At 42.9% G+C, this 19,638-nt stretch overlaps 1 protein-coding gene across 1 annotated transcript in view; it reads right to left on the bottom strand.

Moving 5' to 3' along the window:
• The window catches only part of LOC124722313, a gene marked incomplete at its 5' end in the record, with an annotated part of 130,359 nt that overhangs the window by 22,668 nt on the left and 88,053 nt on the right, over window positions 1–19,638 (bottom strand). The window contains one exon of the mRNA XM_047247493.1: window positions 6,493–6,676. Within this exon, the coding sequence (XP_047103449.1) occupies window positions 6,493–6,676 (184 nt within the window). The remainder of the gene's footprint in view (window positions 1–6,492; window positions 6,677–19,638) is intronic.

Here is a 19,638-nt window from a genome sequence, read left to right as displayed (position 1 = left end):
TGATGTCCTTAGGTTAGTTAGGTTTAAGTAGTTCTAAGTTCTAGGGGACTGATGACCTCAGATCTTAAGTCCCATAGTGCTCAGAGCCATTTGAACCATTTGAACTGCTTCTACGTATTTACCGTCTTTATTTGGCTGAGAGAACATCGATTGTGGTGTGTGTTATGTGCATCTAGATGGTGATGACTTTGTAAATTAGAAGGATGGTTTGGAATCTGTTACATCATTGACATCGTTTTTAGTTAGTGGTTTGCAGCATGTACCGCCTCGCTTAAGTTTCGGGTTTCCAAAGAAATAAATTCCACTCTTTATCTTCGGAATTATAGTATGCAAGCGATCGGTAGTATATTGCTGTGTGCTTGGTATCGAGAACTATCGCATAAACTGTGTGATATTCTAACAAACCATGTGGAAATACTTACGTTCTTGTAATCCCAGAGTCTGGAGATGGGTGTAGAAAGCATGTCAGCAGGCAAGCAAGTCCGAGCCAGAAACAGTAACGCCTTTGTGCCTTGTGGGGAACCAGCTCAACCTTTGTACAACAGTTCAAAGAGAGAGTCTGCAGTCCGCTGAGTGCGCTGTGATCGACCGTCGAGGCAGCGTGTGCGGGGGCGGTTTCTTGTGACCGTTGGCCAAGAGGGATGACCGTCCGACATCTTGGGAAATATCTAGTGATGCGAGAACTATATACGGTGCATGCATTTATGTTTTTGTCTGTCTGCGCGGTATATACACGAATGTCCGGTAGTCGATACCTATATGCAGGATGCAGAAGTGATGATTTTGTATGGTTCAGAATAGGAATTGTGTTTACTACATCGATATGGTATTTGGTGACATAGCCCAGTTGAAGAATGGTTGCACGCTGAAAAATTCAAGCTTTCCTCTATAGTAGCAGAGCAGTGTAACTGAGATAGTGTCTTTGGGGATAGTGTCCATGTTTCATGATCTGTAGACCACTTTTGCAGGGTTTATCTGTCAGTGCAATATGACTGATGTATGTTTTATTGCGACTTGTACAAAATAGTTTTGCCACTGAAAGTCTCATCTGCAGAAAATGGCGGACAATGCTCCCACACTGGCAGCAGCAGCAGTTTGACAGATAAATTCAGTAAGAGCCAATCAGAATGCTCCATTCACAGGACATCCTTTGTGCGGGGCATAGGAGCCTCGACGGACTGGCTCGAAAAAGAAGGGGGAAATGTATCTACGAAAAGTTCTGTGATGTCTGAGAGTAACGTGATGTCTTCTTTGTTCGAGTCTCAGAGACATGTCCAAGCAGACCATCCATCTCTGGCAGGATGTTGTCTCTCATTGGCCGTTGCAGCTTCAGAATACTCCAGACCAACAACTGTAGGACTCCAAAAATTCCAGCCATGTTTCTCGGCTGTGGGACAGAATTGTTCTGATTTTACTGTCTGTGCTTAGACACCAGCGTGCGCTTCAAGAAGTGAGAAAAATAACGTGCTTGAGTTCAGCAGCAGCAAATATAAAACTAAGTCCACACACCAGTTCAGAAAAAGTTATGAACACCACAGCAGCTGTAAGATTCAGAAATTTTCTCTCTCTGGCAGTGGCTTCAAACAAGCAACTAAGACTCGAAAAGTGGCGAGGGTCCTGTTTAGAGATACAGAGATATTTATTTCGACTTCTAGATATTATCGTTTCGGCGTATAAAATCAGATATTGCAGCTGATATCGGATTCGGGATCTGTTTCCCAAAAAAGCGTGTGATGTCTCTCACGGAGGTTTCACAAGCAAGGATCTGTTTAGAGTCCATGTTCGGGTATGGTAGTCCACACTGGAAAACTGAAGCAAACGTCTGTGCAGCGATCTTTTAGAAGGTGCATTTATAAACTGGATTTAGTAACTCTTGAAGCAGCCCGTGCTCAAAGACAAGGATATATCCCACAAAAGCGCGCGAAGCTTCTCAGGTATGGTTTCATAAGTGTGTCGTCATCTTTTTAGAGTAAAAAGAAAAAGAATAATTTGTGTAAGAATGAATACACGCAGCGTTTACATTACAGGTAACAGGCTACGATGTCATATAAAATAAATAAAATACATGTCATGTACAGACGAGATGATGACAAGAAAAATAAGTTAGCGCCTCACTTTAGTAGTTAGTGACAGTATCATACACATCAGCATTTGAATTACACACCTATTATATTGACACTGCGACAATAAAATATTTACTTACTAGGAACAGTAGCATACATGAAATGAAACCCTTAATGTGAGTTCTCTTTAACGAATATATTTCCAGTTACTGCAGGAAAGATCCAACAAAAATTCCCAAAAACAGGTTTAGTTACTCTAAATAGTTATAAAGCAAGTGCAATGCTATTATTACTCACCACACTATATTAAATCACGAAAACGGTACAAATATTTCAAAAAGTCTTAAAGCTTAAAAGAATTGTCAGTTTCTGTATTTAACAAATGTCCGGGTAGCATACAAGTACCGTTAAGTAAGAGTTAACGTAGAATTGTTGAGTTAAAGACACCGTCAGTTGCTTCTCAAATCGACAATATTTCTGAATTTTATTCGTCAATGCTACTCGCATTCGTCACCTGAAGACTGATCAGATACTCGGCAATCCGTTTCTTCTCACAGCTGATAAACAAAAATATTTTCCTAGCTTTCTTTGTATGGTTTTTACATCTGTCGTCATTGATGATATAACAGCTATTACCTCCTCTGTGGTGACTGCATTGGAAAGTTAGAGTCTGTTAATTACTAGGAGACCCAAGACACTGCCCCATGAGTCATCTCTCTAATTAACTGTTCATGATATTTTTAAGAAACGATGTTCGTAACAATCTCACACGATTTCCTGTCCATGTTGTGAGTTATAATTTTGTGTTCTGCGGTTCTATAGGCAGGAAGTTGAAGTCTACCCCTAATACTATAGCATGATCAGAGAATTTGTTAGCGATACTCTCTGAGATTTCTCTGGACTGCTCGTTTTACGTAACGGTAGCGTCCTAGCTTACGAGACAGGAAGGTGCATCACACCCCGGATAGAATTCGCGCTGGTGCACCGTTCAGCCCGAATGCGGGTTTTTAGGCGGTTTTCCATGCTAGTTTAGGCAAATGCTGGGAAGGTCCCAATCTACGACGCAGAAAATAAACAGTTAAAATGATATCACAAGTTTACACAATTCACAGACAGGTGGCCCACACCACTAACCTCCCTTAGACAGGTATTACACAATCAGATTTCTTTGACAAAGGTGGTTTGTCAAATACATTTGACGTAGTGTAATAGGGAACCTATGTCAAATATTGCCTTTTATCAAATGCATTTGATCCAATCTAGCGCCTCGCCTTAGATTTCATCAAAGAAAGTGATCGTCTTATGTTTGCCGAAAGTGGCTGGTATGTGTAAGCACATTGCGAAATCGGAGCTTATGGTGGAGATATAAATATGGAAAGGCATTTTAGAAGCTGGGATAAAATAAAATTTTTTTCGTTTTTAGGTATGGAGATGGAAACACATACTGTTTCTTCAAAGCGAATTGGTATAGTCTGCACTGTCATATTTCCAGGAAAGATGTAAGGCAACTTCATTTAACAATACTCATGTTTATTTGCTTATTGAAAATGAATTGCAGAACTGCTGTTGTTTGTCAAGGACAGAAAATCAGCACAGTAAGACTCATTGATGATGCAGCAGTGGCAGCTGAAAGTGAATAGAAATTGGGTTTTATGCCAAATGTAATGAAGCAAGTGCTAGCTGTAGATTAAGATATTTGCATATAGAAGAAAGTGTCACAAGCATACATGCTAGAGTACTAAATGCTGCAGCTGGGAAAGAGAAACATGATAGGTACGGGCAAGGCATAGAAGCAAGACAAGGCCAAAAGGTCTCAGAATGCTCAAGAACGTAAAAATCGTGCCTAGTTTGGAATGTACTAAAATGAGTCTGAAATCAGTAAAGAAATTCGCAAAACGATCTACAATCGGCATAAGCACCAGAAAGTACTTGGCAAGTAGGAGGATATACTTGTAATCAGTTCCTTTTGAACTTAAACTCATCAGATCACAATTCATTTGTCCTGTTAAAAGATTGTCAATGATACGACTGCAAGTCGGTTATTGTGAATTGTATACATTACACTGCACTTAGGTTTTATTATTATATCTTAACGTTAGCGGGAGGTGGGATATTAGTTTAATTATTTTTCGTATTCGCATTGGAAAAGCCACTGCCCTGTTTAGCGCCTGGGAACTATGAAACTAACAGTTGTAAAAATAGCAATTCTCAATTTCTTTGTCAAAGAAATTTGATAGTGTACTACCGACCTTACGTAACTGACGAATGCGGCGACACGAAGGGCATCCTTAAAAAAAATGACAAATCTTGAGTAGAAGGAACCTCGTAATAGACAGAATTAACGCTAAGGAGAAGAAGATTCTCCTTATTTAAGGAGCGTTCTGCCGTTACAGCTCTCGAGACAGCTGATCTATAGAAACATCCGGCTGTTACGTGTGTGAGCATTTGCAGTCAATACTGGAGGTGTATAACACAAAGGAATAAATTGCATCTACTGTTGACTACAGATTTCTCTGTAGATACTGTACTGCCTTTTGAATTTCTTTTACATAAGAAGAATCTATTAGACGACTCCTGTGAGGGACGCCTGCCGGCCGCTGTGTCCAAGCGGTTCTCGGCGCTTCAGTCCGGAACCACGTGACTGCTACGGTCGCAGGTTCGAATCCTGCCTCGGGCATGGATTTGTGTGATGTCCTTAGGTTAGTTAGGTTTAAGTCGTTCTAAGTTGTAGGGGACTGATGACCTCAGGTGTTAAGTACCATACTGCTCAGAGCCATTTGAACCATTTTTGAGGGGTACCTGTTACGATTATTGTTTACTTCTTTATCTTACTCACAAAGGCTCTCAAAGTTTCTAGGGGCTGCTTTAACTTGTTCCTGTAAACATAATTCACTCCACCAAGTATTGCAATTACTGATTTTTTGATGCGCTACATTTCTTTAAAATTTCGTGCATACGGCCTCGATGAATTTGAAGAAGGCCATCTTTTATTCAGAATTACAAAAAAGTGTATCTCAAGTGTAAACCGTTTTGTAACTTTCTGTAAAGAAAAGTTTTACTTATTGTTTCTTTGTTTACAAATTAAGAACATATTCTTGCTTATAGTTTAGGAACATTGTTTGGTTCTTTCGGAGTGATATGTTAATTTATGTTTTCAAAAAATCAGTTTCTTTTAATTAAGGAAGGTAAAGTTCTGCATTATGGCCCTAGAGAGGCCAATCGAGCCCGACCAACCGCCGTGCCGTTCTCTGCCAATGACGTCATCGGATGCGGTGTGGAGGGTACTGTGATCAGCACACACCATGTCCCAGTCGTTGTGTTTCTTGACGTTAGAACCACCACTAATCGGTGAAGTAACTCCTCACTTGACCTCACGAAGCTGAGTGCACTCCGTAACAGACCTCCTACCAAGGAAAAATCCCTGGCAGTACTGCACGGCAGTCCCCCGCATGGCAGTCAGCCGCAATGACCAATCAGCTACGGAGGCGGAGTGTTTGTAATCGTTGAGAGCTAAATAGTGTAATGGTTCGTGACAAAATTGAGTATTCACGCTGAAGGAGGAAAAATTATAACTTCGCTGTCGAACGGATAGCCTAGCGACAGGCGTTGGTCCCTCTAACTTCGGCGCTCTGCAGCGTTCTTGGATGGCGTGTTTGGACATGGTTTCCTATCCTCAATTTGTTCCTCGAAGCACCCTATAAACTACTCGTGGTATGTCCGTGTGTGTTGCTACAATCTGCATATTTTAGGATTTCATGGCCGAACCCTGTTGCCATGAACGGGTGTTGATGACAGGAATAGGAGGATGGAGAGGGGGGGGGGGGGAGGGAAAGAGAGACACCTATCGGCTAGGGAGATATACAATGTAGCTTTTTCATGACGGCATAGTTCCTTTGATATACCTTCTAGGCATCCAGCTATATGCCTGTCCTACTTCGCGCTGTGGTTCATGGGATTCCTAACTCGAACCACAGAAAGTTGTTCGATATGACTCAGCCAGTTGCCACATGTAGTGAGAAACCAACCCCCGCTATACCGGCACGATGAGCTGTGAGAGTTCGTTTCTTCTAAGCGACAATAGGAACTAGAATGAGATTTTCACTCTGCAGCGGAGTGTGCGCTAATATGAATCTTCCTGGCAGATTAAAACTGTGTGCCCGCGAAAGGCAAAGGTCCCGAGTTCGAGTCTCTGTCCGGCACACAGTTTGACAATAGGAACTGATGACCAGATATGCCAGCGTTCATAAGTACTCTAGTTTACTGAGTATCAGATGACAGCACAGTTGAAAGTCACTGAAGTAAACGCAACTTCGGTGACGTACATGACTACTTCGTGCATATCTGTTATAGGGAACAGAAGCGGCTTACAAAAAGCCAATTAGTGTTAGCATAGGCCATACAAGCGAAGAAGCCGGCGTGCGAGACTTGCCTGGAGGCGGCGCCGGGCCTGCGCGACGTGGGCCGCATGGCGGCGCCGGGCACGGCGGCCTCGGTGGGGAAGAACGTGGCGCCGTAGAAGTCCAGCCCGTTCTGCAGCAGCACCGTCGACTCGTCCAGCGACGCCAGCGTCACGCGGATCAGCGGCGGCGGCCCGCCGGACGCCGCCTTCTCGCCTGAAATAGCGCACTGCAATCAGGGCCTGCGTACCGTTACGGCTCTCAGCCACTCGCACAAAGTGTGCAAATAGCAGCGCAACCTTATACAGGGTGTTACAAAAAGGTACGGCCAAACTTTCAGGAAACGTTCCTCACACACAAATAAAGAAAAGATGTTATGTGGACATGTGTCCGGAAACGCTTAATTTCCATGTTAGAGCTCATTTTAGTTTCGTCCACCTACGCTCAATGGAGCACGTTATCATGATTTCATACGGGATACTCTACCTGTGCTGCTAGAACATGTGCCTTTACAGGTACGACACAGCATGTGGTTCATGCACGATGGAGCTCCTGCACATTTCAGTCGAAGTGTTCGTACGCTTCTCAACAAGATTCGGTGACCGATGGATTGCTAGAGGCGGACCAATTCCATGGCCTCCACGCTCTCCTGACCTCAGCCCTCTTGACTTTCATTTATGGGGGCATTTGCAAGCTCTTGTCTACGCAACCCCGTACCAAATGTAGAGACTCTTCGTGCTCGTATTGTGGACAGCTGTAATACAATACGCCATTCTCCAGGGCTGCATCAGCGCGTCAGGGATTCCATGCGACGGAGGGAGGATGCATGTATCCTCGCTAACGGAGGACATTTTGAACATTTCCTGTAACAAAGTGTTTGAAGTCACGCTGGTACGTTCTGTTGCTGTGTGTTTCCATTCCATGATTAATGTGATTTGAAGAGAAGTAATAAAATGAGCTCTAACATGGAAAGTAAGCGTTTCCGGACACATGTCCACATAACATATTTTCTTTATTTGTGTGTGAGGAATGTTTCCTGAAAGTTTGGCCGTACCTTTTTGTAACACCCTGTACACTATCTGGTCAGAAGTAATACGGAATTGACCACTAGATGTCACGAGAGGTGGACCCGAAGTAGAGAGAGCCTGTATAGGGAGAGAGTGGCCAACCGGACGATACGGCGGCCATTTTTCTGCCAAACTGCGGGCGGGACTTTTGAATGGCCATTAGTGGAGTAGTGGAGTACACACTCACCGAATCAAAAGCACAAGACAATACAGCGAAATCATTCGTTAAATGCCTTTCTTTACAGCTATAATATACTTGTAGTAGCCTACTACGTACAGCACAGGAAAATTTGATACAGTGGCTGTAAAAATTATTCGTTACTTGCGTTTATCTCCTTTAAAGTTCGTTTACGAGACATATTGCAATGAAAGTAACGCAAATAAAAAATATATAGTGTATAGCATCTGTTTTGTATCGGAAGTGCATAACACTAAAGATTTAACGTACCTGTATTACGTTAGATGAATGAAAGTCGTAAGCAGTTGTTTACTTGTGACATGCAAAAAGTCTCAGACTTATTAGTACTTCTTGTCACGTCTTCAAACTTTTTGCATGTCACAAATAAACAACTGCTTACGACTTTCTTTGGATTACAAAAATCAGGTAACGTTAAATATAGGCTACTATAATAACGACCAAATATAACAAGAAAACTACCGTATCCTTTCTACCCCACAGTAAGTAGGCCTATTAAAAACTGTCTTCAAGAGTACCTACAATTATTTACTACGAATAATGTTTCAGCAACTACGACAACTGCGGAAAACGTGCTTACAGCTTGACTGCGTCAACAGTCAGGCAATAATACTGAAACCAAAATAATGCCTAGCGTTCTGATTCGGAACGAAATAAAGTTTGACGCTATAAAGTCGAATGAGCATGGCACAATATGGCACAACAATCCGTTTCCAGCAAGGACTGTCAGATATTGACTTCAAAAAAGCTTGTGATGCTACCAGTATGCACGCAAACGCTAATTACGTACTAAAAACTATATACAACTAAATCGAACATGCATGCACAACGCATAACAAGTCTCTCATTAATTCAAATACCTTTTAATCGTTTCCAAAAGTCCTCTGAACTTCAATTCAGCTCAAAACACGGCGAACATAGGAAGCGCGAGAGACGTTTGGCAGGAAAATGGTGCCAAAGCTAATCAACCAATCACGGGCAACTTCACCTATGGACACTCTCTCTGTATACAGGCTCTCTAACCCGAAGGTATTAAAGGTGGTGGGAAGTAGTATGTCGTTAGTAAAGCGTGCGCCCCTGGTAGGTGAGTGGTCAGCGCGACGGAATGTCATTCCCGGCTGGGTCTGAGATTTTCTCCGCTCATGGACTGGGTGTTGTGTTCTCATTATCATCATCATTTCATCCCCATCGACATGCAAGTCGCCAAAGTGGAATCAACTCGAAAGACTTGAACCAGGCAAACGGTCTACCCGACGGGAGGCCCTAGCCACACGGCATTTCCAGTAGAGAAGCAACAACAGCAGAATGAGTCGCTTAAGATAGTCAAGTGACTTCGAATGTGGAGTAGTCATTGGAAGTCACATGAGTAACAAATCCATAAGGGGCATTTCAACCATGTTGTTGTTGATGATGTGACTGTGAAAATGGTTCAAATGGCTCTAAGCACTAAGGGACTTAACTTCTGAGGTGATCAGTCCCCTATTACTTAGAACTACTTAAACCTAATTAACGCAAGGACATCACACACATCCATGCCCGAGGCAGGATTCGAACCTGCGACCGTAGCGGTCGCGCGGTTCCAGGCTGAAGCGCCTAGAACCGCTCGGCCACCTCAGCCGGCTGTGACTGTGAAGTGGAAACGCGAAGGAACAACCACAGCTAATTCATAACCAGACAGGACTCTTGTACTGACAGACAAGCACCGTTGTGATTTCCCTAAATCGCTGCAGGCAAATGCCGGGATGGTTCTTTTGAAAGGGCACGGCCGACTTCCTTCCCTAATCCAATGGGACCGATGAGCTCGCTGTTTGGCCCCCTCCCCTAAATCAACCAACCAACCAACCATGGACCGTCGAGCATTGCGGAGGGGTTTGTAAGAAATTTCATGAAAGCAACGGAAAGATTTACTCGTTTGTTCAAATGTGCTACCAGCAGTCCAACTAGCATAGTGACAGTGCGAAGTGAGTTAAAAAGAATGGGGTACAGAGGTCGAGCAGCTCCCCATAAACCACACATTTCTGTGGTCACTGCTAAGCGACACTTGAGGCGATGTTAAGTGCGACACCAGTGGACAGTGGAAGGCTAAACCAGTGATTCTGAATGATTAACCACGCCATACCCCGTGACAATCTGATGGAACGCTTTGGGTCTGGCCAATGCCTGGAAAGTTACAAGCTATCATGTGTTGTTGTTGTTGTTGTTGAGGTCTTCAGTCCTGAGACTGGTTTGATGCCGCTCTCCATGCTACTCTATCCTGTGCAAGCTTCTTCATCTCCCAGTTCAAAAATGGTTCAAATGGCTCTGAGCACTATGGGACTTAACATCTGTGGTCATCAGTCCCCTAGAACATAGAAATACTTAAACCTAACTAACCTAAAGACATCACACACATCCATGCCCGAGGCAGGATTCGAACCTGCGACCGTAGCGGTCACGCGGTTCCAGACAGAAGCGCCTAGCACCAAACGGCCACACCGGCCAGCCTCATCTCCCAGTACCTACTGCAACCTACATCCTTCTGAAATTTGCTTAGTGTATTCATCTCTTTGTCTCCCTCTACGATTTTTACCCTCCACGCTGCCAAAAATGGCTCTGAGCACTATGGGACTTAACATCTGTGGTCATAAGTCCCCTAGAACTTAGAACTACTTAAACCTAACTAACCTAAGGACATCACACACATCCATGCCCGAGGCAGGATTCGAACCTGCGACCGTAGCAGTCGCGCGGTTCCGGACTGAGCGCCTAGAACCGCTAGACCACCGCTCCACGCTGCCCTCCAATGCTAAATTTGTGATCCCTTGATGCCTCAGAACATGTGCTACCAACCGGTCCCTTCTTCTTGTCAAGTTGTGCCACAAACTCCTCTTCTCCCCAATTCTATTCAATACCTCCTCATTAGTTATGTGATCTACCCGTATAATCTTGAGCATTCTTCTGTAGCACCACATTTCGAAAGCTTCTATTCTCTTCTTGTCCAAACTATTTATCGTCCACGTTTCACTCCCATACATGGCTACACTCGATACAAGTACTTTCAGAAACGACTTCCTGACACTTAAATCTATACTCGATGTTAACAAATTTCTCTCCTTCAGAAACGCTTTCCTTGCCATTGCCAGTCTACATTTTATATCCTCTCTACTTCGACCATCATCAGTTATTTTGCTCCCCAAATAGCAAAACTTCTTTACTACTGCAAGTGTCTCATTTCCTAATCTAATTCCCTCAGCATCACCCGACTTAATTCGACTACATTCCATTATCCTCGTTTTGCTTTTGTTGATGTTCATCTTATATCCTCCTTTCAAGACACTGTCCATTCCGTTCAACTGCTCTTCCAAGTCCTTTGCTGGCTCTGATAGAATTACAATGTCATCGGCGAACCTCAAAGTTTATATTTCTTCTCCCAGGATTTTAATACCTACTCCAAATTTTTCTTTTGTTTCCTTTACTGCTTGCTCAATATACAGATTGAATAACATCGGGGAGAGGCTACAACCCTGTCTCACTCCCTTCCCAACAACTGCTTCCCTTTCATGTCCCTCGACTCTTATAACTGCCATCTGGTTTCTGTACAAATTGTAAATAGCGTTTCGCTCCCTGTATTTTACCCCAGCCACCTTTAGAATTTGAAAGAGAGTATTCCAGTCAGCATTGTCAAAAGCTTTCTCTAAGTCTACAAATGCTAGAAACGTAGGTTTGCCTTTCCTTAATCTTTCTTCTAAGATAAGTCGTAAGGTCAGTATTGCCTCACGTGATCCAACATTTCTACGGAATCCAAACTAATCTTCCCCGAGGTCGGCTACTACCACTTTTTCCATTCCTCTGTAAAGAATTCATCATGTATAGTACCACAAATGAAATGAAAAGGAGGTGGTGTTACAATATGCGGATGTGTTTCGTGGCTAGAATGTGGTCAGCTCATTGCAATCAGGAAACGCTAAATGCAGAAGGATATGAATAAACTTTACAGTGTTGTGTACTGAGTACTGTACGGGAATAGTTTGGAGACAATGATTGTATCAGTATGACAACGCACACTGTTTGCGGATAACAACTTTCCTGAGATAGGGTATCCTGCAAAGAGTCCCGACTTGAACCCAATGGCACAGCTCTGGGAGGGGGGAGTTAGAACGTCGACGTACCTCCAAATCACAGGGTTCGACATCACTTCACTACCTTCTCTGGTTTCGGCCATTGAGGAAGAATGAACCGCCATTCCTCCACAGACATTCAGACACCTCATTGAAAGTGTCCACATCATGGTACAAGCCATCATTAAGGCGAAGGGTGGGTACACCCCATATTAGTGTCCACTAATACGTGTCCGGATATTTTTGATCAGATTGATTTATAACAATCTTTTTTTTGCTAGTATGATCGTTGTTTGATTGCGGAAATATTGGTTACGTATCCTAACAGAGAGTAGCCATTGTCATTCATTAGATGTATGAATTACATCGCTACTTGGAATGCGTTCTCATGAAATTATGATAAGTATGCAATAAACAAGGCCACAATCAAGCTTCTATACGACAGATAGGAAATGTGGCCAGCTCTCGACCGAAAGTGCCAACACTGAAGAAGTTGATTGACGTACACGAAGTTTGTTAGACTCCTATGACTGTGCACATTGGTAATGTTCACATGACGTTGAGCAAGTTTTGAAGATAAATGTGTGCAGAATTTGTGAGGTTCGTAAGATTTTACTTGAATTCAATAGAAAACGTTTACCTTTCCGCGTGTTCGTTAGTTTTACCGGCGAATATGCCGCTTGAAAAGTCTCTCGGGCATGCAGCCGGACCAATTTGTCGGTAAACAACGACACCCTTCAGCATGAGACGCGTCGTGATGATGGTACATTACGCGATCGAAAATTTGTTCAACAGCGACTTATCAACACAGATCTAAGCCCGAGAAGACTTGGAAACCTGTATATATCTGTCAGTGATACTTTTAACCTGTAATGTCAGATGGGGAAGTACTCGGTCATTGGTTTTGGTTTGACGAAGCATGGTTCCAACTTGACGGATATGTGAATGCACAGAATTGATGCCATTTGAATACGGAAGATCAGCATCAGGTGCATGAGCCCTCTGCAGGATGCAGAGGGGATGCTGCTTACAAAACTCATCTTCATACTATTTCCGAATTTGCAGAGAGAAATCGAACGATGCGTTACTACTATTTCTCAACAAACGCAAAAAATTGTGTTTATGAACACGCAAAGTCGTGTTCACTTATGTCAATTGCATAGTGGAGGCCACTTGGTACAGCTTTTGCTACTTAGCCATTCTCCAATAAGGTTATGTTACTTTTTATACACTATGTATTTTACGACTTAGGAGCCATAGGTTGCTCTTCATAAGCATGCCACCTCACTTCCGGCTCTTGGGGCGTATAGACGTGCTGTTCAGTGAGCTCCACATGTGAGGAGTATTTCCTTACAGCGAGCGTGTGTAGCATTTAGTTTAGTCAGGTATACTGAACGATTTGCGGAGTGGCCGTGCGGTTCTGGGCGCTACAGTCTGGAACCGCGAGACCGCTACGGTCGCAGGTTCGAATCCTGCCTCGGGCATGGATGTGTGTGGTGTCCTTAGGTTAGTTAGGTTTAAGTAGTTCTAAGTTCTAGGGGACTGATGACCTCAGAAGTTGAGTCCCATAGTGCTCAGAGCCATTTGAACCATTTTTTTTGAACGATTTGTTACACATGTTGTCGGCATGGCAGATCCGCCAGACACGGGTCAGGCTATACGGTCAGCGATAGAAGTTCGTTACCAGGTTACCGTATAACATGTTACACAACAGTCAGCGGTAGTAATGCAACAGAAACTACAGTTTCCACAGCAGATTGTACACTGAAGCGCCAAAGAAACTGGTATAGGTGTGCGTATTCAAATACAGAGATATGTAAATAGAAAATACGGCGCTGCGGTCGGCAACGCCTATATAAGGCAACTAGTGTCTGGCGCAGTTGTTAGATCGGTTACTGTTGCTACAATGGCAGATTATCAAAATTTAAGTGAGTTTGAACGTGGTGTTACAGTCAGCGCACGAGCGATGGCACTCAGCATCTCCGAGGTAGCGACGAAATGGGGATTTTCCCGTACGACCATTTCACGAGTGCACCATGAATATCAGGAATCCGGTAACACATCAAATCTCCGACATTGCTATGGCCGGCAAAAGATCCTGCAAAAACGGGACCAATGACGATTGAAGAGAATCGTTCAACGTGACAGAAGTGGAACTCCTCCACAAATTGCTGCAGATTTCAATGATTGGCAATCAAAAAGTGTCAGTGAGCGAACCATTCAACGAAAAATCATCGATATGGGCTTTCGGAGCCGAAGGCCCACTCGTGCACCCTTGAGGGCTGCACAACACAAAGCTTTACGCCTCTCCTGGGCTCGTCAACACCAATATTGGACTGTTGATGACTGGAAACATGTTCGATGATCGGATTAGCCTCGTTTAAGATTGTATCGAGCAGATGGACGTGTACGGGTATGGAGACAACCTCATGAATCCTTGAACACTGCATGTCAGCAGGGGACTGTTCAAGCTGGTGGAGGCTCTGTAATGATGTGGGGTTGATACGTTTAGATACGACTCTGACAGGTGACACGTACGTAAACTTCCTCACAGCATCTCCGAGGACTTGCTCAATTCCAGCAGGACAATCAGACACTCCACACGTCCAGAATTGCTATAGAGTGGCTCCAGGAACACTCTTCTGAGTTTAAGCACTGCCTCTGGCCACCTAACTCCCAAGACATGAACGTTATTGAGCACATGTGGGATGCCTTACAACGTGTCGTTCAGAAGAGATCTCCACCCCCTCTTACTCTTACGAATTTATGGAGGGCTCTGCAGGATTCATGGTGTCAGTTCCCTCCAGCACTACTTCAATCATTAGTCGAGTCCATGGCACGTCGTGTTGCGGCACTTCTGCGTGCTCGTGGTGGGCTTACACAATGTTAGGCAGGTGTACCAGTTTCTTTGGCTCTTCAGTGTATAACAACAATAAGAAGAAGATCTGTACCATCAAGGGTAACAAGACAACATTCTGTTAGCAGCATATTACGCAGCAACAACAACAGGAGCAACAGCAGCGCAAACTACAATACCAGCAACACGAGCAACAGTGGTTACTACTACAAAAGCAACAACAGCACCTGCGGCAACAACATCATGTACAGTTATCACAGCAGCAATTAGAACAACAGGTCAATCCAAAAAACTAACAATACTGAAAGTAGCACAAGGTTACTGTCAAATCTACGAGCTACTACTACAGTGCAACAAAATACTGGACCATGACATAATCATATTTGTGCCGTATAGAACACAGAACCTTGTGTAGATGTTAACATGGTATAGAGAAGAGATACACATCCTGCTGAAAGTATTTTTGTTGTGGAATCAGTTCAAAGTGTCACTAGTCGGGTGGGGCATCCAAACCTTGTCCATTGCAAAATATGCATGTAAAAATAAGTAAGAACAAGCAGAGTAGAAAGAATCTGAGATCCTGTACCGTGTTTGTTGAAAGGCTGGACAAAAATACTGGGAATATACACCCCATGACTATTAGTATGACGATGTATTGGTACAGCGCCCATGTTAAAAAGGATATTATAAATGTTAGTGCTCCAGCCAGGAACACAGTGAAAACTGAACTGAAACCAGGCATATCAGTGATTAATGTATTGTAGTTATCTGTATTTAAGGAGAAAAACCCGAATGTGTATACCCCCAATTTATGCTTCATAAATACATGAACGTACACAATGTTGACATATCTCTAACAGCTAAAGAAATACATTCGGCACTACAGAGTGAATACCAAGTCAGTAGCGTCAAAAAATACGCACTGAAAGTCGATACAAATACAGAAGGAATATGCCTCTAGCGGTCTGTAAGATTTCATTTAGGTCACAAGTACCACCGAATTACGTTACAGTCTTGGGTACGAGGTCTGCAGTGGGACCAATTATTGCTCCAGTTACACAGGGTGTTATATAAGTATTCCATTTTTGAGAGGTGGTAGTATGGACAAAAATATCCAGTAAACAGGGGCCTTAAAATGCATACCTTAAGACTTATGAACACTTGTTCATCTTCGCTACTGTGAAACACATCTCATCTGCAATCTATGTGCTATTACGATCGATCTACAGGATGCAGTAAACAGATGAGGAGACATGTCTCTATTATTGTCCGTGGATACGGAATGCTGTAAAAATCCGTTGGTTTTGCTACAGTAAACCGTACCCACAGTTTTGGATAAATGCAGTGCATACATCCATGCTAATATCATAAATGCGAAAGTAACTCCGTTACGCTTTCACGAATATGACGCTGAACCGATTTTTATGACATTTGGTATGGGGATAGCTTGAACGCTGAGGAAGAGCATAGGCTACTTTAGAAAGTGTGTAGTACAATATGTTTATTAACCTGAAGAAAATAACACGAAATATTGAACAATAATTACTATTTGAAAGAAGTATTTACTCTTTAGCCTTAGAACCTTATCATATTTGTGAAAATGCGTTTGGCGTTTGATACGTTTAACGTAATACGATCCAACGTAATGAATACAATGCTTATACAATCCTCTGCATATGTAATCCATACTTCCGTAGTAATATGAGTGTCAAGCTCTTCGGATTTTAGCCGCTCATCGTCTCGCGTCTGGTATAGCTTCTGTGAGGCACGTTACTTTGTATCGGCAGGTCGTGGTCGTGTGGTTACGGTTGCTGACTCTCAGTTTCCGAGTCCCGGTGATGTCGGATTTTTTCCGTTCCGTCTGTGTTGTCATCATCAACGCGCAAGTCGTCCCAGTGGCGTCAAATAAGACTTGCACCAAGCACCAGGAGGGAACTGGTAAGACTTTTCTTTTAAATTTGATCTTAGCCGAAATTAGGAAAAATAAATGAGTTGCTACTGCAGTAGCCTCCTCTGGAACAGCTGTTAGGCTACTCAGTGTTGGTCGAACGTCACATTCAGTACTTACGCTGGAACTGAACTTCGCTCACAAAGACATATCTATCTGTAACGTCAGTAAAAATAGCGATCATGGACGGATGTTGCAGCAATGTAAGCAGGTCGTATATAATAACAAGCAGATTACATTAGAAGTTCTGTCGTTTCAAAGTGACAGAATAATGCTCTTTTGTTTACTGCGGCCGGCCGCGGTGGTCTAGCAGTTCTAGGCGCTCAGTCCGGAACCGCGCGACTGCTACGTCGCAGGTTCGAATCCTGCCTCGGGCATGGATGTGTGTGATGTCCTTAGGTTAGTTAGGTTTAAGTAGTTCTAAGTTCTGGGGGACTGATGACCACAGATGTTAAGTCCCAAAGTGCTCAGAGCCATTTGAACCATTTTTTTGTTTACTGCGTTCTATAGGTCGTTCCTAACAGCAAAGAGCTTGTAGTAGAAAAGATGTGTTTCACAGTAGTAAAGATGAACAAATGCTCAAAGCTCTTAAAGTATGAATTTTAGAGCCCATATTTACTGGACTTTTTTCTTATTTTGCTCCATACTACCACCTTTAGAACATGGAATGCCTTTTTTAACATTTCAGGAATCGTTTACGATGTAATCGTCGTGCTCCGCAATTTGGAAGCGAAACTAGATCAGTAAATGTGGCTGACCACATTCAATAGATGTTTGTACTGAAGAAACAGTGTGTTATTTATACTGCCGCGTTCCGCATCTCACTGCAGACAATTCATATCTAGTGTATAATCACCAACAAGGAATAAAACGCAGTGTGGCCTATGACATGACCTCCAGAGATACTGAGCAATCTATTCCATCAGACTGTATACACAGAAACCTTAAATAAGTCCCCTCTGTATGACAGTTAGATGGAATTTTCAATCTTACAACCACGGGCTCGGTAACCAGTAAGAGCATCTATACTTCAAGATCGATCGACTGATATAACATAGCAGTACTGTAACAGCAACGGCAGTCGAACCTACCAGCATGCAGTGCGCTGACCAGTACTAGGCGAATGGATTACGCACAGATGAATGAAGAACTATCCACGATGTGTCAGATAAAGTGTTTTTCTCTGTACAGAATAACTGAAAGGAATATTTATTTACACAGATAATCGTTAGAAACTTTACTCTTTCTGTGGAGTTACGAACACAGTTTATTGAAGACCAATAAAATTCTCCAGGGTACGTGACCACACTGTCAATATCTGAAATTCTCCAACATTTCGGTAACTGTTGCAAATGGCAATGTGGTCAAAAACCTGTAGAATTTTACTGACAGTGACAACGACCGTGGAAGCACACGCTTACATAGCTTATTTAATTATTTTCCGTAGAGTTACAGCAACGAGTTATAATTTTTGAAGCAGAACATAATTTTTTCTATCATGTAGCCAATGTATTTAAAGCAAATGTGTACAAATCAGTTTAAATCAAAGGCTATCAGTTTTAGTTACGCAGTTAGATACGTTCAAAGTTTTAGAGGAGGAGTCAATATCCTATACGTAACTGGCTGTGTTCAGATCGATGTTCTGGTAGCGGAATGCTCATTTAAGTGAGATGTTCAAACGAGTGCCCATTGTGCTGAATGTATAGCTCAATACGCCTTCTAAACGACATGCGGAAGAGATGAAAAGTTGCTAGTGCCACGGAGCGCCAAGCTTCCTCGATACACAGTTTGCAGTCATCTGTCGTTTTGGGTTCATAAACCCGATTATTTACATATCCTCGCAAAAATAAACCTACTGGCGTTAAATCGTCTGGATCAATCCTGAAGACCATGGCGCCCTAACCATCTTTCGGGAAAACTGTTGTTCACTTCTTGTAAAACTTCGTGCACAGAACGACCTGGATGACCATTGTGCTGAATTCACATGCGGCTTCTAAATATAGACTAATATTTCCAAAGAGAACACGTAAACTGTAGACTATAAAAGCTCGATACATGGACCAACACCTATGACGAACGACGTGATATGTCCAGCGAGGATTTTCTATGGATCAGTGTCAGTGGTGTGTATTATGACTGTTTATAGCGCCACAATTTGTGAACATAGATTCATCAGAGAACATAACAGTTTGTAAGGCGTCCAGAGTGAAATTATTCATGGCCCTTTCGCAGAAAGGAACTCTGCTATTGCAATCATTCCCATCCAGCTCCTGTGTCAGTGGAAGGTGGTACGGACGAAAGCTGTGATCGTGTACTATTTGCTAGAAAGCTGTACTGCAGATACCAGTGAGTGCAGCGTCTTCTCATAAGATGACATGAGGATCGTGGTGTATTGCAGCTAAAACAAGCACCTCCACATCCTCAAATCCTTCTCACACTACCTTTTTCTCGAAGCCGATGTTCATTATGTGAGAACGTAATGAGTAATGGAGCTCTTCGAACAGTAACTTGTATCTTGTGGCTTAAGCCATGGGTGCTTTATTAACATCGTGTCAGCGCTTGCAGGGCATCAGCGACATGTCAACGTACTTATTTGTATGTTTATTCCAAGCCAATATGCGTGACACACCAAACCTCTTTTGTTTATGCGTTGCGACCTGCCTTATATACGTCATTTTAAGGATACATTCTATAATCTAATCAAACATTACCTCAAACAGGGAATCGAGAAAGGCTGTGGCACCGTGACACCGGCAACTTCGCATCTGTATGTAGTTCGTTTAGAAGGTGCATAGTGTTAAACTTTCAGGAAAATGGCGCTCTTTTGAACATTTCACTTAAATGAACATTCCGCCGCCAGAATATCCATTTGAACACAATCAGTTATGTACAAAATTGATAGAAAACTGTTTTAAACTGACTTGTTCACAGCTGGTTTAAACACATCAGCTACATGATAGACAAAAAAAAATAAAATTATAATTAGTTGCTGTGAGTCCTTGAAAAATAACTA

This window comes from Schistocerca piceifrons, chromosome X (assembly GCF_021461385.2).
Source record: "Schistocerca piceifrons isolate TAMUIC-IGC-003096 chromosome X, iqSchPice1.1, whole genome shotgun sequence".
In the NCBI taxonomy this organism is placed as follows: Eukaryota; Metazoa; Arthropoda; class Insecta; order Orthoptera; family Acrididae; genus Schistocerca; species Schistocerca piceifrons.
The sequence above is the reverse complement of the archived record's forward strand: the minus strand, read 5'-3'. Positions and strand labels throughout refer to the sequence as shown.